The 26,995-nt window shown below is 35.8% G+C and overlaps 1 protein-coding gene across 1 annotated transcript in view; it reads left to right on the forward strand.

Moving 5' to 3' along the window:
- The window catches only part of IL1RAP (interleukin 1 receptor accessory protein), a 122,806-nt gene extending 117,533 nt beyond the window's left edge, over nt 1-5,273 (forward strand). Inside the window, exon 11 of the mRNA XM_068545464.1 lies at nt 4,555-5,273. Coding sequence (XP_068401565.1) covers nt 4,555-5,273 — 719 coding nt within the window. The remainder of the gene's footprint in view (nt 1-4,554) is intronic.
- Nucleotides 5,274-26,995: the final 21,722 nt, after the last annotated feature.

A 26,995-nucleotide genomic window follows, 5' to 3' on the forward strand; every position in this document is an offset into this window, starting at 1 on the left:
GATAATTTTCTTTCAAGATTTTTTTGTTTTATGTCCCAGAAGATACCCAATACAGATTATCTGAGGGAGATGGAGAAACATAATTTGGAGAACAAGAAGAAATCGCTCTCTAATGTTAAAAATAAAAGTATCTAATGTTAAAAAGAAAAACCTTAATGGTTTTAGATATACGATATAAAGATCTTCTGCACCCAAGTTAACAAAAAAACATGATATATAGAGTGTCTAATTACACAGTCATATTAAATTATTTAATATTTTTCTGCGTTGTAATTTAGATGATTCCCTAGGAGTCTAATAAACAAGGACTTCATTGTACTGGGGAACAAAAGCATTACTCCACTTGTTAATTATCTATTTTCTTTCCATAGGTTTTCATATATTAAGGTTATCTTTTTTATTTTATTCATAAACTTTTGTATTTTCCATTTTCCAATGATTTGTAAATTTGTTTATTTTAAAAATAAACCATTTATTTTAAGCTTTGAATTTTATTTTGTGCATGTGTTTTATGTCTTTATTTTCATGTTTGGGCATAAGAAATGAGAATACAAAGATTAATGATACACTTAGAAAAAGAAATGTTATAAGAGACATTAATTTTCTCTTTCTGAGAAAAATCTGAGAAAACCAGGAACATCAACTCAAGAACATTTTTTTTACATGTCAGTAAAAGAGTTACTTAATCAAAATGGGTTGATCTAGTATACCAGATGTGTGTGTGTGTGTGTGTGTGTGTGTGTGTGTGTATGTGTGTGTGTGTGTATATGTGTGTGTGTATATGTGTGTGTATGTATCTGTGTGTATGTATCTGTGTGTGTGTGTGTGGATTGAGAGAGAGAGAGAATCAGAGGGAGAGAGAGAGAGAGAAGGAGAGAGAGAGATGGGGAATAGAGACAGAGAGAGAATAACAGAGAGGCAGAGAGAGAGAGGAGAGAGTTTTAAAATAAAGACACAAGCCTATTCCTTTTTTGTTCAACTTGAAAGTTGAGCAGCTTACAGTAATCTCTTACCTTTTATGGGTTTTAACACAACCCTAAGGCAGTTGCTTTGAAAGGAGAGCAATTAACTAATGCCTTGCTGTTAGTTAACAGGTGATAATTTGAATCAAATATGCATTTCTATCACAAATTTCAAACAAATCAGTGATAAATATTTGGAAAGGCATTTTCTTTTGAGTTAATATTAAGTCTGTAGTGACAGGGAAGATTTCTTGCTCTTTAAAAAAAAATCTTATTCATTTATTCCAAGATTATTTATTGGATCTCTATAAATGAGCTGGTTAGCTCAGTAAAAATCTTCTTACTGAAGAATTTCCCAGTTTCAAACCAGTCTCCAAAGAGTAGACTTAAGATCAATGGATGCAAGTTACAAGAAAACAATTTCTACTCATTTCAGAAGCAACTGTAAAGCAAAGCTAAACAATAATGTATTTCACTGTCTTTGAAGATATTAGCCCCACCACCATTACTAGAGGTGTACAAGCAGAGATTTGATGGATCTTATTGAGACTTTGTAAAGGGTTTTTTTGCATTGTATAAGTAATGATGATCCTGAAGTTGCTTCCAACTCTGAAAATGACTTACTGGAACACAGTGGTGACTATTTTCAATATCAGCAGTTTCAATATCAATAGTTTGGATATGATGGCTACCTGGCTATTACTGACCCTATTAAAACTCTTAAGATGTATCTTTCAGTCACTTACTGAGGTTACTAGGTCTTTGACACAAGTAAGATTGCAGTATAACAGAAGAGACATGTTCAGCAACTAGTCTGTCTATTTCTCTGTTTCTACTCAAGGGATATGAGGTATTTTTAGCATGGGCTAACAGATTAAGTATTCCAGTAGTATTTTTTAAACTGAATAGACAGACTTTTAAAAATTAAAATCCACATTTTAAGATGATTCTTTAAAGTTACCATTAGAATCAATCATTAGTCTACACATTATTTTCATATTGTTCTTTTTGTATTATTTTTATTGTTATAAACAATATAAAATATTGTTATTAACAATAATAATATTCTTATTCAATTTTGTATTATTATTATTGAATAATAATTTAATCAAGGTGATTAATTCAAAAGCGTACCATGCACTAGATATTTACCTATAGGTATCAGTGAATTGTCTAACAATCCTACAATTTTGCTCTCATTATATGCATTTTATAGATGGGTGAACTCAAACTTTTAAAGATATTAAAATAAATGATTATACTATTAAGATAAAATATTAAGATAAATGGAGAAACCAATATTTGAATTCAGATTCATCTTCCAAATTAGGTGCCCCCATTTTTTTAATCTGTACTTCAAGTTTTAAGAGAGAGAGAAAGAGAGAGGTTTGCTACTCTTTCATACACCAGTAAACTAGCCAAAGAACAAATTTACAGCCCTAGTTTTCTTTTGGTTTTCTTTCTACTTTCAAGTTAATACCAAGGAGATTACGACTTTTACACACCGAAGTGTTATGGAATAGTGAAGAGTTCTAGATCAGAAACTGTGACTTCAAAACCAATTTAGTACGACACCAGAAAACTGATCTTATCAACCTACAGCCACACCTCAGTTTTATTTTTTTTTGAGCCAAATAGAATAAATGACCTAATTTAAGATGCCTTCTCCAAGTAATACTCAGCATTAAAAAATAGTAATAATTAACATCCTCAAATATGAAGTTTGACAATATGGAAGATAATAAAATAGGCCATAAAGGAGGCAGTTCCCTTCAAAGTACTATGTGAACACCCCTAGGTATCACCCAACCCTTATCTGAGAAGCATATCCTATATCCATTCCTCAATGTCTGGAATTCCACAATTCATATTTATTTTGTTTTGGTTTTTTTAGCATTACCCTCTCTCAAATGCAAATCCTCCATTTTCAGGGTGAGGTACCAAAATTAAAAACAAACAAAAAAAGCCGTAGGCTTTAAAGACAATTTTCTTTAGAGGATCTAAGACAATGTTTTATTTTCAACAGTGGTACCCTCATTGGACAGAACAAACATTTTCCTAAAGTGACTATTTTGAATTGAAACACCCACACCCACACTCACACACACTCCCCCCACACACAATTTGCACAAGTTCCTTTTGTTGAAAAACTATCCATGTTATCTTAGGGTTATATCATATTTATCATGATACAGGAGAAACAGTAGAATTCCTACCCTTACATTCTCAGGTTTATGAAAGGCAGCAACATAAGATTCTGAGTAAGACCGGAGAGGACAAAGGAATTACCAAGACACACACACACAAACACACACACACACAGGCGGGCTTTGAAGATAAGTGAAAATTTAGATTTATCTTTTAAGAGTGCAACAAAATTGTCTAAAACACTTCATGCTCTTGATAAAACCAATCAAAAGTTCTTAAACATTGAGCATGTTTCATTTGATTTTCCTTCAAATTCATGTTAAATTCATCAACTGGAAATAAATAATCTGGTAAAGAGCACAGTTCCTTCATCCACTGTCAAATCCATGATCCAATTCACTGCAAACTTCCAGCTTGTCTTCACAGGCTGAAAAGTTTCTCTGTCAGTGTTTTACCCCTGGCCTCAAAAGCGTAGACACTCAACCTCATGGTCTGTCCACAGTACCTGTTTTCAGAGTTGTCAATGGCTGTCATTTATAAATATGGAATTCCTTTCCTTTAGAAAATCACATTGTTTAAGCTCCTAAATCTCACAGTGAGTTAAGCACTCCATTTATCTCAAGAACTTTCCACTGGGTTCTGTCCAAATTCACCTCAATAACTATTAGAATTGAATGCTTCATGCAAAGTCTCAACTAATTGCCTGATTCTTACCAGTCATTTTTGTCATCATTGTTGACCCTTTAATTGATTTCCAGGCCAATCCTTCGCACATACACACAAGAGAAAAAGAAAGGGAATTTTGGTTGACAACACGGTCAATACTATGAACTGTCTGCTATATCCAAACATTTTAAGTAGCAAGAACTATAACTGTGGATCTTAGGAGGTAGTAATGCCCTATTGACATTTACTGATAAGACTGTGTCTGGAGCATTATGTTCAGTCTTGTTCAGGGTACTATTTTTAGGAGACACATATATAAACTGAATATTATTAAGAGAAGGATTATAAAAGTGGGGAAGAGACTTGATACTGCATCATATGGAGAATAACAAAATTCATGAAGGCATTTAATCTAGAGATGAGAAGAAAATACAATGAGATCACAATAATTATGAAATATTCCAGATATTTTAAAATGTCAGCTCCAAGACCACTGGATAAAAGTGGAAGGAATTTCAAAACAAGAAATTATTTACCAACGGAGCTGAAATTAGCTGCTTTTAGAGGTGGTTAATTCCTCATCCTTAAAGGTAGCAGATACTTTGCAACCACTGATAACAGTAGTGTAGATGAGATTCCTTACCTGGGTAGATTATTTAACACTTAGATCCTATATTCTCAAGTGTTCATTGCCTGTCCTTTGCAGGATTGTCAACAATGAACTGAAACCTATATAAGTTTTCACTAGGCATTGTCCTATCTTTCCATTTTCCTATAGATACAGTGGAAGCAGTTTTTGACTTCATTCAAAGGAGCCGGAGGATGATTGTTGTCCTGAGCCCAGACTATGTGACAGAAAAGAGCATCAGCATGCTGGAGTTCAAACTGGGTGTAATGTGTCAGAACTCCATTGCCACCAAGCTCATTGTGGTTGAGTATCGTCCCCTTGAGCATCCACACCCAAGCATCCTGCAGCTGAAAGAGTCTGTGTCTTTTGTGAGCTGGAAGGGAGAGAAGTCTAAACATTCTGGTTCTAAATTCTGGAAGGCCTTGCGATTGGCTCTTCCCCTGAGAAGTCTGAGTGCCAGCTCTGGCTGGAATGAGAGCTGCTCTTCCCAGTCCGACATCAGTCTGGACCACGTTCAAAGGAGGAGAAGTCGTTTGAAAGAGCCCCCAGAACTCCAGAGCTCAGGGAGGGCTGCAGATGCCTCTCCAGCCCCAGACACGATGTCCAAGCACAGAGGGAAGCCCTCTGCAGCCTGTCGCTGCTGTGTCACCTACTGTGAAGGAGAGAGTCAGCTTAGGAGCAAAAGCCGGGCAGAGATTCATACCCAGCCCCAGTGGGAGACACACCTCTGTAAGCCTGTTCCCCAAGAGTCAGAAACTCAATGGATACAAAATGGCACCAGATTGGAACCCCCTGCTCCCCAGATCTCAGCCCTTGCTCTTCACCATTTCACGGATTTATCCAATAACAATGACTTTTATATCCTATAATTACTGTGTGGTGGGTGGTGGCTGCTATTTCTACCAGCCCATTATGTGTCATGAACCTATGGCGATAATTGACATTTTTATCATCTAATGGACTATCAGATTGTGTCCCCTTTATTGATTTTTAAAAACTATTTATTTCTAGGAGACAAAAGATCTGAAGGACCCGAATCCAGACTTATTGTCTCTAACGGCCTCAGAAGAGCACACTCTTCTTGGGCCCTAGAAGATCAGTATGTGCAAGTTGCCTAAAGTCTGATCCTCTCTCTTGCCCAATGGTTTTAAATGGAGCAAAGAATTTTATTGTGTTTCCTTTGAGTTTGTTGACCAACCTCATGTTATAAGTCAGTCAGGTGTACTTGGGCTATGACACTTACAGGGTATGTGTATCTTGAGGGAGCATTATGGAAAGAAATTGGTTTTGATGGAAGCTGTAGGACTAAGCTCAACAGAAAACCTACAGCACATTTTCCCAGGAAGAACCAAATACTCCCACGCAAGGATACATGGTGTCCTGTGTCTCACTGTAAACTAGTGTTCTCTAAAATGCCTAAACTTGTTAGCATCAATAAAGTTATATTTTTATGTGATTTCATTTGTACTAACAAATTTTTACCTCTCTCTCTCCCTTCTACCTTTTATGGCTTTTAAATTCATATCTGAAGAGTATTCCCTTTAAGGAAATTGTGATTTGGTTTGGGTACTAGGAAAACTTAGATGTCTCTTTAGTTTCTTTCTAATGTGTATTAGAAGTGATCCGAGAAAGGACCAAAAGAGAGTAAGAAAATGTCTCAAAGGAAATGAAGTTTTATACAAAAATCTCATTATATTTTTAGAAATGACACCTGGAAAATTCAGTACTGTTAAGGGTTTAGGGTAGAGTTTGGTACACCAATCCCTTCTTCTCATTCAGAATTCTGAGAATAGTCAATTCAAGTGCCTACAAGGATCAAAAGTAAGAAAAAAGAGAAAAGGGGGCCAGATATAAGTACAACACAATGCTCTCCATCTAGTACCCATGTGTATAGGGACGTAGGTATAGATAAGTATTTCTTTAAACATTTTAACACAATCATAAAAGGCACATGGCATTTGATTTCCAAGTCAGGGAGATAATAGAGATGATTAAGCCTAGAGGTAATTGAAGAGTGTATATTTCTTTAAAAGGGAGCATCCTCTACTTAGCTCCATTTGATTGCTGTCACTGATTTAGCCCCAGTGTTGGAAGATTGTCCAGTTTTTCAAAAGAATCTAAAAATCCAGATTTTATGTAATCTGTCAATTATGGAATGACTTTAACTTAAAAAAAAAAGAAAAGAGAAAAGTAAAGAACCAACCAAAATACATGAACATACATTTATCCGGAGAGCCACTAGTTTGTAATTTCAAAACGAAGGCATTCACCCAAAAAACATATGTCAAATGAAGATCCAAATAACCCTGGTGATCCTGAGACTGGAGAACACAGACTGGCCCTAAGGAAATAATGGAAGACATTTATTTCCTCCCCAAATTGAAGACATCTGGACACTCAGAATAGGGCTGATCTGATCCAACACTCCATTAAGGAGAAAAAGCTGGAAAATAGTGTGCCTTCCATCTACTCTGTAAAGGGCCTCTTCCTGGTGGGTTTACTGTAAAAAAATTAGAAGCACAATCTGCTGCTCATGACCAGGAGCAGAGTAAAAGGAGCCAAAGGTCATACCAGACATGAGCGCTCACCTTCAGTATATGAGCCCTGGTTGCTAGTGAGCTATGGCCCAATGGGTGTCATTCATTCTCAGTTATTAATAGTGAATGAGAGTTGGAGAAAGAAGCCAGAGTTTTCATACCACTACTCCTCTTGGAGAGAAATACAGAATTCTATAATGAAGACAGAAACAATTAGATCCTTCTCCTGCTGAAATACGATGAAGAAATAGGGCCCTCCAGAGTAAATGGGACTCAACATGGAACTTGTAATTAGGAAATGACAGGCCTGAATATCCAGCAGAAAATGATTGAGCACAACTCGTGTTCTTCACTGCATTCCTTCTTGAAGGGATTAATCCATTCTTGATTTATGTTCAAGAATCTTCACTTGGAAGAGAGAGAGTAGTTTCTCTCTAAATCTGTTAAATAGTGGGTAATGTAAGTTGCTCCAAATCCCAAGACGGGAGAGAATGCTGTTACCTATAATCAGTCTTATTCTTTATTAGCACACTATCTCAAACCATAAAATATCTTTGGGGAAATTGAGACATTACTTTTACGATTTATAAATTATTTTCTAAGTGAAGAAAATAAGTGAAAGGACTAGTGGCAGAGGCATGGAAAATTACACCTGAGCTCTTATGAATGCATAGATGGATAATCACGGTGTTCTCAAAAGCTAAATGTTGGTCAGTATCAATTTCCATTGACAATATAAGTACAGTGTAAGCAATATAAAGTCATAATTTTTGGTATTAGCTATACAAGGGTCAGAAAGATGATAGACCATACTTATACTGTATGGAGAAAAGCGATGAGGTTATGTCATTATTCCCTGACCCAACATGTTACAATTGAATGCAGTATTCAGTACCATATATTTCAGTGGGTGAATAAGAAGAATGAATTTCCTCTTGGGTCATGCATATTCATAACTGAATTAATATGATTGTAAGTTAAATGGACATCATTTACATAGGAAAACTGCCTATTTAGGAGTAAGTTTCAAGTCAAGTAGAGATGAATGTGAGTCCTGCTTCTCTCCTAACTGTCTGTTTGACTATGGGATCTCTGGGCCTCCATATCTCCTGCTAGCTAAAATGGAGATAATATTATTAACCTCATTGGACTTTGTGAGCATTAAATGATATAATGCATGTAAGTTCATAGCACAGTGTCTGGCACACTGTAAGTGCTCAATATTTGTTGACAAATTTTATACACATAGTGAAATCATTCTTGTGGTTGCATAAATTTCCATTTGCATAATTATTTATGGCTTACAAATCAATTTTATTGCATCATTTTTTTTTAGCACAAAAGCAGTTCAGAACAGGAACATATTGTCCAGATTAAGTGACTTTCTTAATGACACTCAGCCAATTAGTGATAGGGTTGGGCCTCTACTCTAGGCTTCTGACACCTGATCCAGTGTCAACTGTAGAACTACTCTTGTAAGATTCAATTGGAAGTACGTCTGTTACAAAGCCACCTAATTGGAACTATTTAATTTGAACCATTATACATTCAAATCAAAAAGGCAGTTAATGTAAACCCACACACAGTTAATTAAATGTCATATCAACTGTCTGATGTGTCATCTGGCCTTGTCATCTCATGATTTTATATAATTTCATTTAAAAATATTATAACATCTAAGCATTTAAAAAGTAGAATATTTTTCTTTCTTCTAGACCCTATGATCAAATTATAATTCCCCCCCCATAAATAATTTGTATTTTTCTTAATGCAAAATAAAAATCTGTTCACCATTTATCTTGAAAATCAGATATAATCTTTCAGGAGCTATGATTTACACTGTGGGTTCCAATTACTTACTCTTATAACTAGTAAAAACTTTAGTAATAATATATTCACTTATAGTGTGAAGATTTGAGGTGGTCGGTAAAACTAATGTTCCTGAACTAATGTTCATGAAAAAGTCATGAATAATAAATTGAACTAATCATTGAAATGTGGCAGAAGGACAAACAATCCCTATGGCACTGGTTTCAAACTTTTTGTGTCTAAAAGTTGTTTGGGGGGCATCTTACAAGTGAGGATCTCAGGTGAAGCTCTTACTCCAGAGGGACTGATTTATTAGGTAGTGGACATTGTCCAGGAGTCTGCATTTTAACATTGTACCCTTGATAATTCAGATAAGGTATTCCATGGGTCAAACAAACAACTACCTATGAGAATTCTTTCAAACTAGTCTTACATTTTTATACTATTCAAGCTATAAGGAGAGAGAGCCTTTATTAGAGTCCAGACTAAGGCTTCTCAAAACATACTCTTGATGCACCCACATCAGAACCAGTTTGGTTTCACATTGGTTTCACATTGAATATTCTTGACCCCATGCAATATTAACTAAATGAAAGTCTGCAAATCTGCCCCACTCAAGAGAGTGGGGCAGATTTGCACTTGGAATAAACTTCCCAGGTGATTCTGATGTACAAAATGTTTAAGAACCATTCATTTTTATCTTTCTTTAACTACTCTTTTACCCTTGTAGGCTCTGATTTTCTCCAGCCAAGGAGGACTACGAATCATCCTTTTAACAAGGTGTTTACAGGAAGTAGATGAAAATGTAGGACAAGTTTAATCCTTGGAGTTGCCTCAGCACAAGGAGATATTTGAATAGATGAGCAGTTAATAGAGTATATTTTTAATATATGAAACATCAAACACTGACATTTGGAATCTGATGGGATTGCTGTAGTTTATCATATACATTAATCAGAATCTCATAAGATATGCTGTGCTAACAAATAACTCCAACATTTCAGTGGCTTCATACAACAAGACTTATTTCTTGTATATGCTACATGTCCAGTATAGGGGCTTACTTTTTTGTAGCATTCCCATCTGAAATGTGTAGCTTCCTGCTGTTCTATACTTCAGACTAATTATGACATTTAATACTCTTACTCTTGGCCAGAGCTAGCTACAAGTACTGATCTGGTCATAGAGAAGGCTGGAAAATGTAGTTTTCCTGTGTGCCTTGGAGAGGAGAATGAAATAGAACTGGGAGAACACATAGCATTGTCTGTGTCTAAGAATGAGATGAGATTGCCTAAAGAGTCAAGGGACCTTCAAATTGAGATATGTCACATATTTTGATAATGAAGGAAAGAAGGACTTTGCTACCAACACCCCACCTCAGGTTGCCAAAGTGTCAAATCAGACAGTTGTGAAAAAAAGTAGTGTACAGAAAAGTGTAGACCTTGTATTTAAATGTTCCCCAATGAAAAATCGTTGAAGGAATGCATAATAAATATAGCTTCTGGTTAAGAGGAAGCATTCTTAAAAATTGGAAAGTTTCTGTATTTGGTTAATTTCCATTCAGTGGCTTTAGTTAGCCCTCTAAGAATGTGATGCTCAAACTATCTGTCAATGAGCCATTTCATTTTTGAATATTCAGGGAGCCTCAAAAGAATTGAAGACATTTAGAACACAGCAGAGCATGTAACATGGTCATTAGAAAGCATCACTTATCCATTTATCCGAAGAGCTAAATAAGGAATTCAAACTGAAAATGTTAAAGCTTAGATGAAGGAAGAGACAAATGCTAGAGTGGGCATTATGAAGTCTGCTGCTATCTGTGCATCTGCTCTATGGTTTGGATTCTCTGTATTAAAATCTGAATTATTGTCTGACTCTTCTAATACTGTGAAATAACATTTGATCATGAGGAAAAGCTCTCTTTGGGGTGGTGAAGATCAGTGCTAAAGGAGTTTTTTTTTTTTTTTTTTTATTGAAGTATAGTTGATTTCCAATGTTGTGTTAATTTTTGCTGTATAGCAAAGTGACTCAGTTATACATATACGTATATGCGTTGTTTTTAATATTATTTGGTTATAAGTTATAATGTTGAACAAAGAAGAGGTTTTATGTTCTAGTGTAGTGAAGAGATTGTTGACACACTCCAAATTCTTCAGAGAATAATTTACAAAGTTTTCATTTTGGACAATTCAAAACACTTAAAAATATTTAAAAGGGAAGAATTCTCTTTGAGATGAGCTCATGGAAAGAAAGCGGAAAGATTCAAAATAAACTCTGAATTCAGATCATGAGCTATTTTTATCCTGCTCCAGGTGATGGGACCATTAATACTCTATTGCCATATTGAAAAAATCTTAAGATACAATCTGATATGCATTTATTTATTTTTCGTTTAAGACACAAAGGCATACATAAAAACTTATTACTTTTCCATTGTCAAAAACTGTCATATGCTTGCAATTAATTTGTAATTTAGTACCATGTTTTGAAACACACCTTGGACAGTGGTTCTTAACCAGAATTAGACACCAACGTTTTAAAAACTGAGGTTACTCCAGACTGCTAAATCTACCAAAATGATTTAGATGCATAATCTTGTAAAGGATAACTGCCTCAAGTTATCCTTATAATATCTGCAAATGTTTCAGTGAAAAATCAATAATGATATATTACAAATTTGGAGTAAAGGGGTTAAAAAATCCTAATATTCTAGATAATATCTTTTCCTTAAAGTGCAAAACTTAAAACTGATTCCCAAATACTGAAATTTGAGTCTTTTATTTTCATATCTTATTATGAAATTACATAAAATATGAGAAAAACCAAATACAGATGATAAAATTATAGAAATCACCAATGAAATTACTTAACTGAATAGCCAAAGAAAGCCAGAACATATGCAATCAGTCATCTAGAATAAGAGAGTGTTTAAAGTATAACACCTGGCTATAGGCAAAACAATTAGATGACTTTTAAGAAGTACCAGGAGAAAAAAAGGGAGAATAAATGAACCCGCTCAGTTATTCACAAACCTCAGTAATAAAAAAGAGAAGGGTTATATGTAAAAATTCCCAAATATCAGACTTGAAAGCTAAAATGTGGAGTGGATGTCGGGTATGAGGAAATAAAGTTGAATGATCACTTCTATTATAAGGGCTCTTGATACAGTGCAAAAAAATATTAGATTGGAGTCAGAAGACCTGAATTGGAGTAACAATTCTTCTATAAACTATGTGACTTTCAATCAGATACTTTTGCTCTCAAGTACTCAATTTCCTCATATATAAAATGGGAATAAAATAAAATATCTACCTCATAGTATTGTTGTAAAAATATATAGTAAATGTGAACCTGTAAAATGTGTAAACTACATGCTTGGTAGTGGAACGATGACAATGATGATGATGATGATGATGATGATGATAATGATGATGATGATGATGATGATGATATTATAAAAGAAAGCTGGGGGAAAAGAAGAGGTCCAAAAAAAGTTCCTTAGCCTGCTGAATCCTAGGGTACTTCCCACAGTACATGGTCTAACTGTAATCGTTCATACCTAAAAATTAAGGAATAGATAATACAATTTCATATGACTCTAAACACTGAAGACTACAATAAAAAACGTAGTCTCTGAAAAAATAAGAAGTTGAAAAATAACGGTATTTGTTTTTCATTGCCATACAACAAATTACCCCATAGCAGCTTGAAACAACAAATATTGACTGCATCCCATTTCCTGTGGGTCAGGAATTTGGGAAAGGCTTAACTGGGTGGTTCTTGCTCAGAGTTACACATGAAGTTACTGTCAGAGTGTTGGCCAGGGCTGCAGCCATCTGAAGGCTTGACTGGGGATACAGGATCCACTTCCAAGTGTAGGCACATGGGTGTTGGTAGGAAGCCTCAGTCCCTTGCCATATGGACCTCCCTGTAGGGTCGTAGGGTTCCTTGAGTATCGTCATGACGCATCAGCTGGTTTACGCCAGAGGAAGAGATGAGAGAGAGAGAAAATCTCAGTGTCATCTATGACCCAGTCTCCAAAGTGATATATCATTACTTCTGCAATAGTCTATTGGTTAGAAATGAGTCCCTAAGTCCAGCCCAAACTCAAGAAGAGGGGAATTCAGCTCTTGAAGGGAGGACTATCAAAGAATCTGTGAACATATTTTTAAAGCCAGTACTGTAACATAGAAAGCTCTTTATTTTTCAGTTAAATTGAAGTCCAGAAAAGGAAAGTGACTCGTCCTTAGCCTTCCTAACTTCATCCCTAACCTGGTAAGCTAACTAGCTGTAGTGATGCCAAAACTCAAATGAGAGCTAACTATCTTGTTCTGGCTAGGGCATTTCTTCTGTCTGGTGAGAGATTATAGAATGGGGAAGAATTATATCATCTGCAGTCCTGGTATCTCTGTCTCTGTCTCCCTTTCTGTCTCTTGTCTATCGCTCTCTTCTTTCTCTCTTTCTTTTCCTCCCCTCCCCTCTTTCTGTTCTACTCGACAAAGAGACAGGCAGGCTCTGAAAACTGCAGATGGATGAGATAAATGGAGCTGGTTAGCCATATTCTTGGTCCAGGGTTGAGTCCTGAAATAGAACTTTTATTCTGGGCTTGCCTCTAAAGAGATTGGAAGTGACTGTTTATTCCAAAAAGCAGCTGCTGCAGGCGGAAGGATGAGCAGGTAATTGCTCTCTTTGAAGTAACCCAGGTTCTTGTCTCAGCTCTGAAATGAAATGATTATATATTAATAATCAAGTCATTTCTCCCGTGTATCTCAGACTTCTAAGACCCCTACCCCAAATGGATGGAATTGGACTAGACACTCTGTAGGATGTTATAATTTTATGTTTCTTTGGTTTACTTAGTAATGTATAAATAACCCCCTCCCCTCTCATATACATACACACCAGCATCCAAAGTCTAGTGATAGTTGGAAGAAAATTTAAGAGACACAAGTCTTCTTCTCAATAATCCTTAATAATAATAAATGGTAAAGAGTACTTCTGCCTGTTTAGACCTAGTTTCTGTAACATGCATTTCTCACATGTAAAGCTAAACAGCTTACTTCTGTTCTCCTCTGTTATCTGTTTTGTGTCACTGCTTGGTGCCAGTAGCTTTGAGAAGAGACATTAAGTTTACATGGAGCCTCTTCACAGGTCAACTCTGATGCCTCCAATTTCTCCAAACCGATTTTAATCTCAAGTTCTAAGGTCACTACTTTGTAAATTAGATTGAAAAAAATGTTACCTTCTGGCTTCTTAACAGCTTTATGCCCTTATCTTTTACCCAAACAAAAATCCAAGTGACCTTTCTATTGTGATATATGTCCATATATTTCACCATGCCAAAAAATAAATGGAAACTGCTTTTGAAATTATATAGTGTATAAACAGCAACATCTATGGAGTTAGGAGATCTGAGTTCTAATTCAAACTATAATTCTTTTACTATGAGATGCTGAGCAAATCACTAACTGTGCCATAGTTTCCCCATCAATACAATTCAAGGATCACCATGTGCCTTTCTATGTCTGATATTCTAGGAGTTGATATAATAATAATGAAGCAAGACTTTCCTGTGTGTTTCAAGGTACAATCCATGATTCCTTCCGAGTAATCCAAAGTCAGATGTCTAAGGAATTGATTCTTCATAAGTATATAAAATGCTAGTTGAGTTGCCCAAAGTGAATAGAGATCTCAGTGTTCTCTCCTCCCCATTCATCCTGAGTCATTTGTTCATCAACTCTTGTTCATCTATTTCCCAAAAGTCTTTCAAAAATTTTCTCTTCTCCCCAGGAATTCTAAGAATATGAGCTGCATACACACTAGCACTCTATTTTCTGAACATGACATGCACTTTTATGCTCTATATGCCTTTGCTAATGTTACTTCTGCTTGGAATGCCCACTCTTTTCCTCCTTCATGTTAGAGCTCTACCAATGCCTCAAGTTCAGCTCAAATGTTTTCAGACCTATGAAATTTCCCTGGTAGAGTTGGATACTCCTTCCTCTGTAGTTGTATTGTTCATAAGACTTCTGTTATTGAATTATGCATTTCTGCATTTCTCTTTCACCTACTATCCTGTAAGTGTCTCTGGACAGATACTATATATTGAATCTCTAATTTAAGCACTTAGCAAGAAGACGAGAACATAACATTTTTCCACTGATGTTTTGTTAAATAAATTAATTAATTATGACCAATATCATTGGGAACAAAGTAATAGAGCCTTGCCTCTTTCTTTCTTCCATCTCCACTCCATTATAGATGCAGTGTTCTATAAAAGGTACCATTTTAGGATTTTGTTCATCACTGTGTAAAATGAATTTCAATATTGGAATCCTAGGGCTCCCAACACCACATCCATCATCGCTAAATTTTACCCATGGCATTGCTTGGGGACAGATGATCCATGATCAAGTAGGGGTAGAAAGAGTCCCAGCTGTACCATGCCTGTCCTGGTTGTCACCCCCAGATAAAGGACTCCCATCCCTGCTCCACACTATTTGCAATTACAGCTGATTCTGGAATCAGTGTCATGCTCATTGGCAGATGTTCTATTTGTGATCTTGCTATTAAATAGGCCCAAAATGACAGGACATTAAGCTATGATAAACACCCTCTACCTACAATGTACCATAGAGTATTTCTCGCTAATGTATTTAAGAAGAAGAAAATTAAACCTGTTTATTATTTTAAAATTCAGATGATACGGGAAAAATGAATAAAGTACTGTGTTGATTCAGGGTTAATTGGTAATTAAGAGATCAGTTCTTCCAAACACCCTGCATAATATATTGGTTTACTCTAGGGGTCAAGAAACTCTTACAAGACAGTACATCTTACAGTCCTCCTTTCCACGTTCATCACCACTGCTGTGGTTCAGGACTCATCACCTCTTGTAATAGCTTTTCTAGTTTCTCTCAATGACTCTACTCTCCCTTCTCTAAACTCTTGTGTATACCACCACCAAATTAGTCTTTCTAGGATACAACTTGGACCATGACACTTCACTTCAAGTCCCAAAGAGTCTGCACCTCTTTTCCCACAAAATAAAACTTGTTTTGGTTTGCTTTACCCTGCACTTGGGATACTCTGTTCTCTAGCCTGAGCCTATCTTCAACAACTTACTTCTTTCCTGCTTCTGCAGTCAACACTCCAATCCAACTGAAAGACAAAGTTTCTTGAGTACTTTTCCATCAATGTGACTTTGTTCCGATTGTTACTTCCTGGGAAAACCCTTCTATTCATCAGCCACGTCCACTCTCAAAGTGCAGTTCAAATATTATTTTTCTGATACTATTAGCTGAAAATATTTTCTTTCCTATTAAATCTCTCATTGCATTTTTCCTGTTTTTTCATTCATTCACTCATTCAACAATATTAATTGAGCATCTACTCTGTGCCCAGCACTTTTGTAAAAACTCAAAACACATCAGTGAACAAAACAGATCAAATTTCTTTCTCTCCTTAGGCCTACATTCTAGTGGAAACAGGGAAAAAGTAAAGTAAGTAAGATGCAGAGTATGTTATATGGTGATAAGTTCTAAGGATTTAGATAAAGAAGAGACATGGGATAAGGAGTATTGGGAGGGGACTTTCCATTTTAAATAGTGTTCATAGAAAGCCACAAGGAGAAGGTGGCTTTTAAGTGACGACATAAATGATGTGGTAGAGGAGTGAAGAGACTTAATAGCAAATGTAAAATCCATAAGATATCAAAAAAAAAAAAAAAAAAAGCAAGGAGCACTGTGGCTCCTCTGGTTGGTGTATGGAGCACAAGGAACATGTGGAAGAATAGGGAATGAAATCAGAGGCACTGGAGTAAAGTAGCAATAATGTGTGTCCTTGTAGACCATTGTAAAGTCCTTTCAGTTTACTCCAAGTGGAACAACAAAGGTAATCATAGTCTCAGCAGGAATCAGATGGCATATATAAAGTGAGAAATTTAAGGAGACTTTAATTAATTTTTAATTTACAAATGTGTGCAAAAGGTTGAATAAACTTAATATGAGATAGCACAGTACCCAGTACTAGTAACAGTGGGCAGCGTTACTACCCTAGGCCTAAACTGGCAAGGAGAAAGAGACACCAGGGGTGTCTGTATGGAATGGGCTGCTACACAGCAGCTGTGGCTTTCAGGGAAACAGCTAACGCTTGTTGACAATATAGAAGCAGGAAGAGATACCTAGACCTCACTCTCCTTCTGCCCACCAATTTCTGGTTAGTTCCTCTCATTGTTGACTCCAACCAGAATCTAGAAATCAAGAAATCTGGTAGATGAGATCTAACAAGTTCAGCCCCTTTGAACATAAAACAGTATCTAGGAAACACACAATGATACTTAGATCTGGGATCTCTTGGAGGGTTCTGAATAGAAGAGTGACATGATATATCTTATATCTTATCAGGACATTCTGTCTGTTTTGTGAAGAATAAACTATAGGAGAACAAGAATGGACGTGAGAGGCTACTGCAAAACACTAAGTGAGAGATAATGAGGATTTGGATCAGCATGTTTAGCAAGGGAGCAATGAGAAGTGGTTGCAAACTATGCATTTTGAAAGTTAAGCTTACAGGATTTTCTGACATATTAGAAGAAGGATATTAAAATATGAATGGAGCTTAAGTTTAAATTCATAGTTTTGGCCTGAACAACTGGAAAAATAGAGTGGAAGTTTTGATAGAGGGGGAAGATTACAGATTCAGTTTGTTTGTTTGTTTTTTAAGTTCAAAATGCTTTAGACTTCAAAGTGATGATGTTTAGAAGTCAGCTTAGTGCTGGGAACTTGCCATTCAAGAGAAAGGACTAAACAGGATGTATTCATACTGAAATACAAATATTATTTCAATATGAACATATTAGAAAAAAGGTGGATGTACTGGAAAAAAGAAAAGGTCCAAAGGATCCCTGAGCCATCCCAGTGATGGAAGTTCAAAATGATGAGAAGGAACCAAGAGGAAGTCTGTAAAGAAAAACAAACAAACAAACAAAACCATGGAGAATGTAGAGCCCTGAAAGTCAAGGGAAGATAGTACTTCACAGTGAAGGAAACGATCAGTAAATGAAACGCTGGGACTGGATCAAGTGAGATGAGGATGAGAATTGACTGTCGAATTTAGCAACATAGAGAATATTGGTAAGTTTGACAAGAAGAGTTTTGCAGAGTGTTGGGAGCAAAATCCTGCTCTGAATAAGTTCAAAAAAGAGGGGAAAGAGAATCCACCTTTTTCTAATATGTTCATATTGAAATAATTTTGTATTTCAACATGGATACAGCCTGTTTAGTCCTTGCTCTTGAATGGCAAGTTCCCAGCACTAAGCTGGCTCATAAGCATCATCACTTTGAAGTCTTAAGCATTTTGAACTTAAAAAAAAAACAAACAAAACTGAATCTCTAATCTTCCCCCACATCAAAACTGCCACTCTTTTTTCCTTTTCCTTTTACAGAAAGTAAAATAATTCTTAAAGGAATTTTACTTCAAGAACAGAGAAGTGTATTTTTTTGAGGTGGGAACAGAGGAGTGAATTTTTTTGAGGTGTAAGTGGCATCAAGAAGTGCTTTGTTATTGTTTCCCCCATGCTGATGAAAATAATAACGATAAATAAAGCTTCACCTCAGAGTGGTATTCCTGATTTTGATGTGAGAACATTCAGCACACTTGTGTGTTTTTCATCACCCACATTTAGTTGCACATGGACAGGTAGATAGGTAGAAAGGGAAAAATTAAAGATGCAGGATAGAGAGAAGAAAATTGTTGGAAGAATAAACGTGTATAAATTGAATGTAGTGCACAAATAGAAAAGTTTCCTTAAATAGCACAAAGTTCAGAGTAACAGGAGGTTGCTGGTAGGTAAGTAGATACAGTGCTGGGAATTTGAGGACTGTCTTTTCTGGCTCTCTTCTATTGCTTTCTAAATGAAAAACTAATCAAGATAATCAGTCTAGAGTAAGAATGAGAGAAGGGGTATTTGAGACAAATGGGCCAGATATGAAATAGTCATCAAGGAGGGTAAGAAAATGAATAGTCCTGGGCAATGTGCTATTATTTCGGGGGAAATTAAGAGTCTACTGGAGGATGGTGGTCATGAAACGGATATGAGATCAGTCATCATGGTTGTGTGTTTTTTTTCTACCCATTTGCCTATATCCATGCAGGTGGTATGTGGGTGGAGAGGTGGCTTTGACTAGAATGGGGATGGATAATGCCAGCAAAGATATGATTATGTTGATTGACTGTGGAATTTAAGTCACATAAGAATTAAAGTGAGAACACAAGAGAATTTAGGAACAGTGAAAAGTGGTAAGATAAATGGATTAGAGGTCTTGGTAAGGTCAGACGATTGTTGGAATACGAGTATCTAGGTCAAGTGAGCTAGAAAGATAGGAAATGATAGAGAGCAGGTGCTTGAAACTGAGATTATAAAGAAATTGAAATTATTCAGCCTCATGACATTGAAGGTAAATTAGTGCAGTGAGGAAGTGAGGTAGATGGAAGATAGGACCACTAGTGAGGAGGAGATCAAGAACTGAGAGGCTGAAGTATTGCAAACATACTCTATGTGACTATTTGAATCACCAAGAATTAAGGCAGTACTTTTGAAAGAGTGACAGAGATCCAGCTGTTAAAATCACAAGATGAGTGGGAGAGATGAGGAACTGGGATATGATTGCATTCAGGAGGCTATCTGGGTGGTATACATGAAATTCAAAGCTGGAGGATTTTATAGAGGAGGGACGACAGTGGTCTAGAAGAAGCAACAAAGAGCAAGGAGGACACATTTTACTGCCGGGCCAGTTGTATAAGGAGTATAGGAAGAAAATAGCCACTACCTGAGAAGGCTAGAGAAGAAACAGTGTCTTCGGGGCAAACCAGCTTCTGTTAGAGTACGAAGAGAAGGGAATTTACAGAGAAGAGATAAAGGACATCGGAAATTCTATTGCTGACCGTGACTTCCAAAGGCCCTGGTGAAAGTGGCTTGAAGAAGGGAAGGAAATGAGGTCAAAAATGGGGAAGAACAGAACCATGTGTGGATTGTAATGCAGAAGATGAATGTATTCTCAGAGGCTTGGATTTATGTGTCACCTATGATGAAATTGGTCTGATGGATCCCAGCAAAGAAATGGATAGGAGATTGGATCAGGTATTTTGTTTGGGGGTTGGGGAGGAGAGTATAAAAAGACCTATGAGGAGGGGAGTTTAACAATCTTGAGATGACCAGAGAGTCTTTTGTGACCATAGCTGATGCAAACAGAACCAGAGCATAAAGGGGTTGGTCCCAATATTCTCTAGGAACAAAAAGGTGGTGACACTGTGTGTGCTGGGTTTAGAAGGATTTGGGGTTCTATCCAGGAGCACAAACAATTCTGGGACTCTCTCCTGACCCATATTAATGGAAGTGTGAGGGATAAGGACTAGGCTCTTTTCTTCCTGTCCCGTATATAATGATTTGTTTACATGTTTTATAGGGCCCTAATAAGAGTTTCTTGAAAGCATGATTATTGTCGTTTGCATAGTTTCTCCATGCTCCCTAAGGTCTCAGCCATGGTAGGCGCTTTATAAGCCATTGTCCAGCAATGATCAAGCCATCCTCGGTTACTACTGAACGTTAACTTTTGTATTTCAACCTAACTTTGCTGTTGTTTTTTAAAATTTTTATTGGAGTATAGTTGATTTACAATGTTGTGTTACTTTCTGCTGTACAGCAAAGTGAATCAGTATACATATACATATATCCACTCTATTTTAGATTCTTTTCCCATATAGGCCATTACACAGTATTGAGTAGAGTTCCCTGTGGCATACAGTAGGTCCTTATTAGTTATCTATTTTCTAAATAATAGTGTTTATATGTCAAACCCAATCTCCCAATTTATCCCTCCCCCTCTCCCCCCTGGTAACCATAAGATTATTTTCTGCATCTGTGACTCTAATTCTGTTTTGTAAATAAGATCATTCATACCATTATTTAAGATTCCACATATAAGCGATATCATGTGATATTTGTCTTTCTCTGTCTGACTTACTTGACTCAGTATGACATCACTAGGTCCACCCATGTTGCTGTAAATGGCATTATTTCATTCTTTTTTTATGGCTGAGCTATATTCCATTGTATGTATCAACCTAAATTTGTACAGTATAATTTTTAAATTTTTTGTCCTTAGAATGCCTAGCATCTCAAGTGCCCTGTTCCTGCCAGAAGTGAAACTACATGGAGGTGGTTACTGTGAGATTTAGCCATAACAGCAACCTATTCTTGTTCCTCCAAACTATCACACTCTTTAACCATCCCTATGTCTTCCTGTCCCCTTTGCCTCAAATGCCCACTACTCTATCTCCTACAACTACTTGTTCACCTTATGGAACTTTTGTTCATTCATTATTTCAGGCTCAACACATATAACACATTCTTGGCAAATGCACGATGAGGGTTTTTTTGTTTTTTTTTTTTTACATCTTGGTATCCATTCCCCCATTTCACAGTAATAAAATTCTGATTTTTTAAGGGTATCCAACTCTTTCCTTCTTTCAATCCTTGGTTTACAGCTAGGATTAGATTCAGAAGAGGGTATGTGATTTAAGCACACCCAATCAGTAGTATTTCCCTGACCTCTATAATTAGTTTATAAAAGCCACATGGCCCAAATCTGTCCAAAGCAATTGAAATGGGATTACTATTAGAGTTTTCAGAAAGAAATATAATATTTTGATGGGGTTACTGAGAGAATAGGAGCTGCTACGACCTTCCTTGCTTTGTGGGAAGAGACCACCTGAATAAAACCAACAGAGGAGCCAAGAGATGAAGAGAGAATGACTCCTGAAGTACTATGAGTCCCTGGATCCAGCAATATCTAAAGTATTTTCTATCCCTGGACTTTTCAATCATGTAAAGTAATAAATTTCCTTTTTTTCCCCTTAAGACAGTTGGAGTGGGTATCTTCTGTTTATAAATAAAAGAACCATGACTAATACAACTACTTTATATGATGGAGAGTCAGAAGTCCTGTGTCCAGTAATCAAAGCCCAAGCACCCGAGAATTATTGGGTCTTCTAGGACCCAGAACAGAAACAGTGAGTCTCTTAGGCAGTGGGAAGAAAAGACCTTGTGTAGGACAGTTTGCCTCAGCTCTAAACCTTTACTTATGATTGCCACATGATGAATAATAGCAGTCAAGCCATTAATGCAGAGATAATTAGCAAAAATATATTTAATTAAGGGGAAATTCTTCTTCCTTGTGAAAGCCACCCAAAGTCTACAATTAAAGGTTCATTCAATTATGACAGTGCTCATATTCAACACAAGTCTCATAGTCTGAAGACAAAAACCTACCCTTGAGGGAAACAAAGAAAAGTTTAACATCAAAATATTTCAAAGGAGTCTGCTTCCTATTACATTTTATCAACCTGCTTACCCTTAGGAAGAGTTTTCAACATATTTTATTCAGGAGTTTCAAATTTGTATTCAGAGCTATAAATAAATTAGCTAATCAATTATTGTTAATTCGCAACAACCCAGAACAGAACAGAGTAAAGTTACACATAAAGGGTACAGAGAGAACTTCTCCAAATACATTGCATAATTTCTTTCCAATTTTAAAGAGCAGATCAAAGACATATAGTGTAAGTTATTTTTGTGAAACACATTATCTTTTGAAAGGTTAAAAGAGAGAAAATAAACGTAACATTTTCCTCTGGAGTATAACAGAATCATAGTCAACAGCATGTCCATAACACACTACAGTGTTTTGTTACAAACACCCTCATTTGGAAAATCCTAGGCTATATATCTGCATTCAAAATTATTCAGGGAATTACATTAATTGCATGAAACAGTCCATAGTGACAGGTCATAAAGCTCAGTTAACCACAGATAGTGACCGTCTCTTGAAGCACATTTATGATGGCTTACATTGATAAAACTGTACTAAATAAAGCCACAGCTGCACACTTTATAAATAGTTATGCTTATGGGCAGTGTTTTCCTTTAGAAGAGTAAAATGTCTTCTTCCAACTATGTAGACCTTTTCAATCTCTCTGACTTTAAAATTTGCTGTACAGGATTGTATTGGGAAGAAGCAGGATACTTGCTGGAGAGAGGAGACGAAGGACAGTAGGGTCTACCTACCCTCACTGACCGACATCATGCCATTCCTACGACAATCAGAAGCTGATATAATTATCCCCATTTCAAAAGTTATATAACCAAAATTCAGAGAAACTAATTTGCTCAAGATTCAACAACTATCAAATGGCAGAACTTGTATTTGAAAACCAAAGAAATCTAATTCCAAAGACTAAGTTTTCTTCACAAATCAGGCTGTCTCCTAACATTTCAATCAGCACGATTCTTAAATGGTTCTTTACATTTTTGGCACCAATGACGTATTATGATAATGAAATACGATCAACAATGGCTTAATGATTAATCAGCTTTATTATTTTATCATTACAGATCACAGATTATAATAAGACTACATAAATGGTCTTGTGAATCCAAATGTAACTTTCTGTTATGTTATGACAATAGCAATAGCGATAAATCACATTTATATAGCATTTTACAGTTTCAAAATATTTCCACATACTCTGCCTCCTTGTGATTCTGTTCTTGTAACAACAAGAAGTATGCAGAACCAATTTTATTTGCACTATTTTAAAGTTGAGGAAATTGAGGAACAGAGAAGTTTTTGCTCAAATCAAATGACTGCAAAGCCTATATGAAAACATAGACCATTCATTCATTGATGTACTCACTCTTTCAAAAAATAATTCAGCATATCTATTATGTGACACTATTATTTCTTAAGCAATATCCAATCTACTACTCATTTCATAAGTTAGAACTTTACATTACAGACTATACAAAATATGTTAATAATAGTGCCTACCAGGCCTAATTTCTTTCCAAGTCCCAACCTATCACCTCTACTAAAAGAAGCTGACTTGGGTTTTTCTTTGAGTCAGCTCAGTAACATAGACTGGCCCGAAAGCAGCAAATCCATAAACTGGCTGCTAACATATGATGTCGTCTAGCTCACAGGGGCAATGGCTATTAAATAGGTAGAAACTCAAAAAGAAGCAGACTGAGGGAACAGAAGAGTCAGACTTCTGGTCTAAAGGACAGACTTAATAGAGCAGAAGTTCTTGCTCTTACTTTGAACACATACTAATGCTAGCTAATGTATTTTAAATAAATTAAAAACAGTTAGATAGCCTATAAAGCAATAAAGGGAAATATCCAGATGCCAGAAATAAAAAAAATAATCCCAGAGCCATAGCTATGAGCAAGAGTTGCAACATGTTGCCTCTGAGAGAATAAGGTTATATGCCTTAGTGACTCGAATTTTTAATGCTACATGCAAAAATTGGTCAAGACTTTAATCCCCACATACAGTGAGGACTGTATCTGAGCTCTTAGTATAAACCAGAAGCCAAATAAGTGCAGCTCTGTATATGTGTAACGTCTTAAAATCTCTGAAATCTCTTCTCACTGAGCAATGGCTTCTGAAGTCATAGGCATGAACCAAGTGACCTGTAAGAGACTGAGATCTTAGTCCTATACCTGTGTGCAACCCAATTTATACCACCTGAGCTATTTGGAAGAACCCCAAGTAGAAAACCTGATTAAAAAAAAAGTTGGAACCAGCCTACCCATAGGACCTAAGCAGAGGCAACCAGAAAACTGTCCCATAGAGGAACTTCCAGTACTCAGAATTTGCACAAGATTGCCTAGGAAATTGACCACTGAAAATGTTCTTATCAGCAAAAATTGAGGCTAGCTGACTTTTGGAATAATATTATCAAAGTGCTGAGGGAAAAATAAAACTGTCACCCTAAAATTATATACCCAGCTAAACTATAATTCAAATCTGGGGATGAAATAAAAACACTACCAAAAAAAAGCTAAGTGAAAGCATTGTCCATGGAATTTATGAATAAGAAATATACTTAAGCAGGAAAAAAAATAAACCCAGAAGGAAGCAGTAATATGTAATAAGCAAATATGAGCAAAATTTAAATAAATAAATAAGCACAAGTATTAAATGTAAATTTTAAAATAACATTTTTTTTGCATGTGTAAAAAAATGAGGTGGAATTAAAATACTAAATAGTAATGTTGAAGATTGGAGAGGAGTAATTAAAATGGTTGTTAACATACAGGAAATATATATGGATTATGAATATATATTTATATATATGTAAGTAAAAATAAAGAAAATGGTATACTATAAATTCATATTAGTGGCTGCCTCTGGAGAGAAGGAAGAAAAATGGGCCTGAGAATGCTTGAAAATGTGTTCAACCTTGTAGTGTTTTGTTTCTTTTAGGAAAAAAAAGAGACTTGAAACAAATATGACAATGTTATCAGTTGTCAAGTCTGAGAGGTGAGTACATACCTGAGTATTTTTAACCATGTTAGTGCTTTAATTTTTTTAGTGTCTCCGTTTTTAGTTCATATTAATCACTAAAGTGAAGGTCGTGAACTCCTGCTTCTGCTAGATGTCAGTAAATAACTCCAACCTAGAGTTTACAAAAAACTGAGCAACAAATAGTCCAGGTTCATCTGAGCACTTTCATCATTTACTGACACATAGGTCCTTAAAATAAACTCACTTGACTGAAAGTAGCTAAGACAGTGTCTATTGCTTTTAATTTGAAAAACTTAACTTTATGCATACACATATAGGTCCAAGATACACTAACAGTAGATTTGAAAAAAGATCAACATTGTCACAAATATATAAATTTTATTGGATTAGATTTCATTGGATTTGATTCAATTTATTTCAACATTCACTCAGATAAGCACTAAACCAGACATGATGAATATGAAGACATGTAAAGCATGAAACTTATTTTCAAGAAGCATATCCATTGGTTGAGTTGATAAATGAAGAAACAAAAAAAAGAATTAAATACAGAGTAACAGATACAAGGAAGGATAGAAGAAGAGATGCAGGTGCTTGAAGAAAGAGAGCTTTTCCTGACTGAACATGGTGAGGGAGGTTTACTCAGAGGCAAGGATATCAGAGTGGTCATTTAAAGAATAAACTGGGGTTTAATAAAGTATCTCTGTTTGACTCAAGATACATCTGAGACTGGCTTATCTACAATTAAAATATTCCAAAGGAAAAATCTAAAATATCATCTTTGAAGATCATAAAATTGACATTCTTCCCAGTGGATTTACATGACCCTGAGAGTCCTAGAAAAATCTTTAATGCTTCCTCAATATTAGCTTTTTTGCAGTAGGTGATTCAGACACTCCCAGATTCCTCGGAATCTGCTAATGGGAACTAAGTTTCTAGTTTATTTGCAGGATTATTTTTATCTTATTTATTTAATTTAGCAATTATATGTTTATTTTTCACTGTTTTGAGTAGGATGCTTTGGACTACAAATATTAATTTACTTAAACCTGGAAGTTTAGAGGTAAGACAGGACCCAGTGAGGTAAGACAAATGGTTGAACAGTATAAGCAAGTGGGTAGATGCATAGATTCCTACTATACCTTTACTCTGCTACCCTAAGTCTTTGCTCTTCTGCCTGAGACAGGAGTCCTACATCACTGACATGTCGCTACAGAAGTTTCCAGCATTTGCTTCCAAATTATTTAACATTTAACATTTAACAGCATTTAACATCCAAATAAAGTGAAGGGTTCTGTCTCTTTCTTATTAGGTGAATACGTATTTGGGATTATAGTCTTCCTAATGGATGTTTTTCACTATAAAATGTCCCTCTTTATCTCCAGTAATACTTTATATTTTAAAGTCTGCTTTGCCTGATATTAATATAGCTACACCAGCTTTCTTATGTTTAAGGTTACATGATGTATCTTTTTTTACCCTACTATTTCCAACTGTCTGTGCTCTACATTTAAAGTGTGTTTCTTGTGAACAGCCTACGGTTCGGTCTTTTTTAAATTCAGTTTTTTAATCTTCGCCTTTTAATTGATGTGGTTAGTTCATTTTCATTTAATGTAATTATAGATATGATTTACGTTTTCCATTTAGCCTATTTATTCTTTGCTCCTCTAGTCTTTCTTTCCTATCTTTTTTGGGGGGTGGGCGTGGGGAGTGAATCACTATTTTTAGTGTTCTTTTTCATCCTCTGAATTGGTTTTTTAGCAATATTACTTTGTGTTACTTTTTTAGCTAGTGCTGTAGAGATTACAATAAATATCTTTATTTACAGTTTATCTTCAAATAATATTATAGGATATTACTTTATGAAATCTTAAT

The sequence above is a fragment of the Eschrichtius robustus genome, chromosome 6, assembly GCF_028021215.1.
Source record: "Eschrichtius robustus isolate mEscRob2 chromosome 6, mEscRob2.pri, whole genome shotgun sequence".
In the NCBI taxonomy this organism is placed as follows: Eukaryota; Metazoa; Chordata; class Mammalia; order Artiodactyla; family Eschrichtiidae; genus Eschrichtius; species Eschrichtius robustus.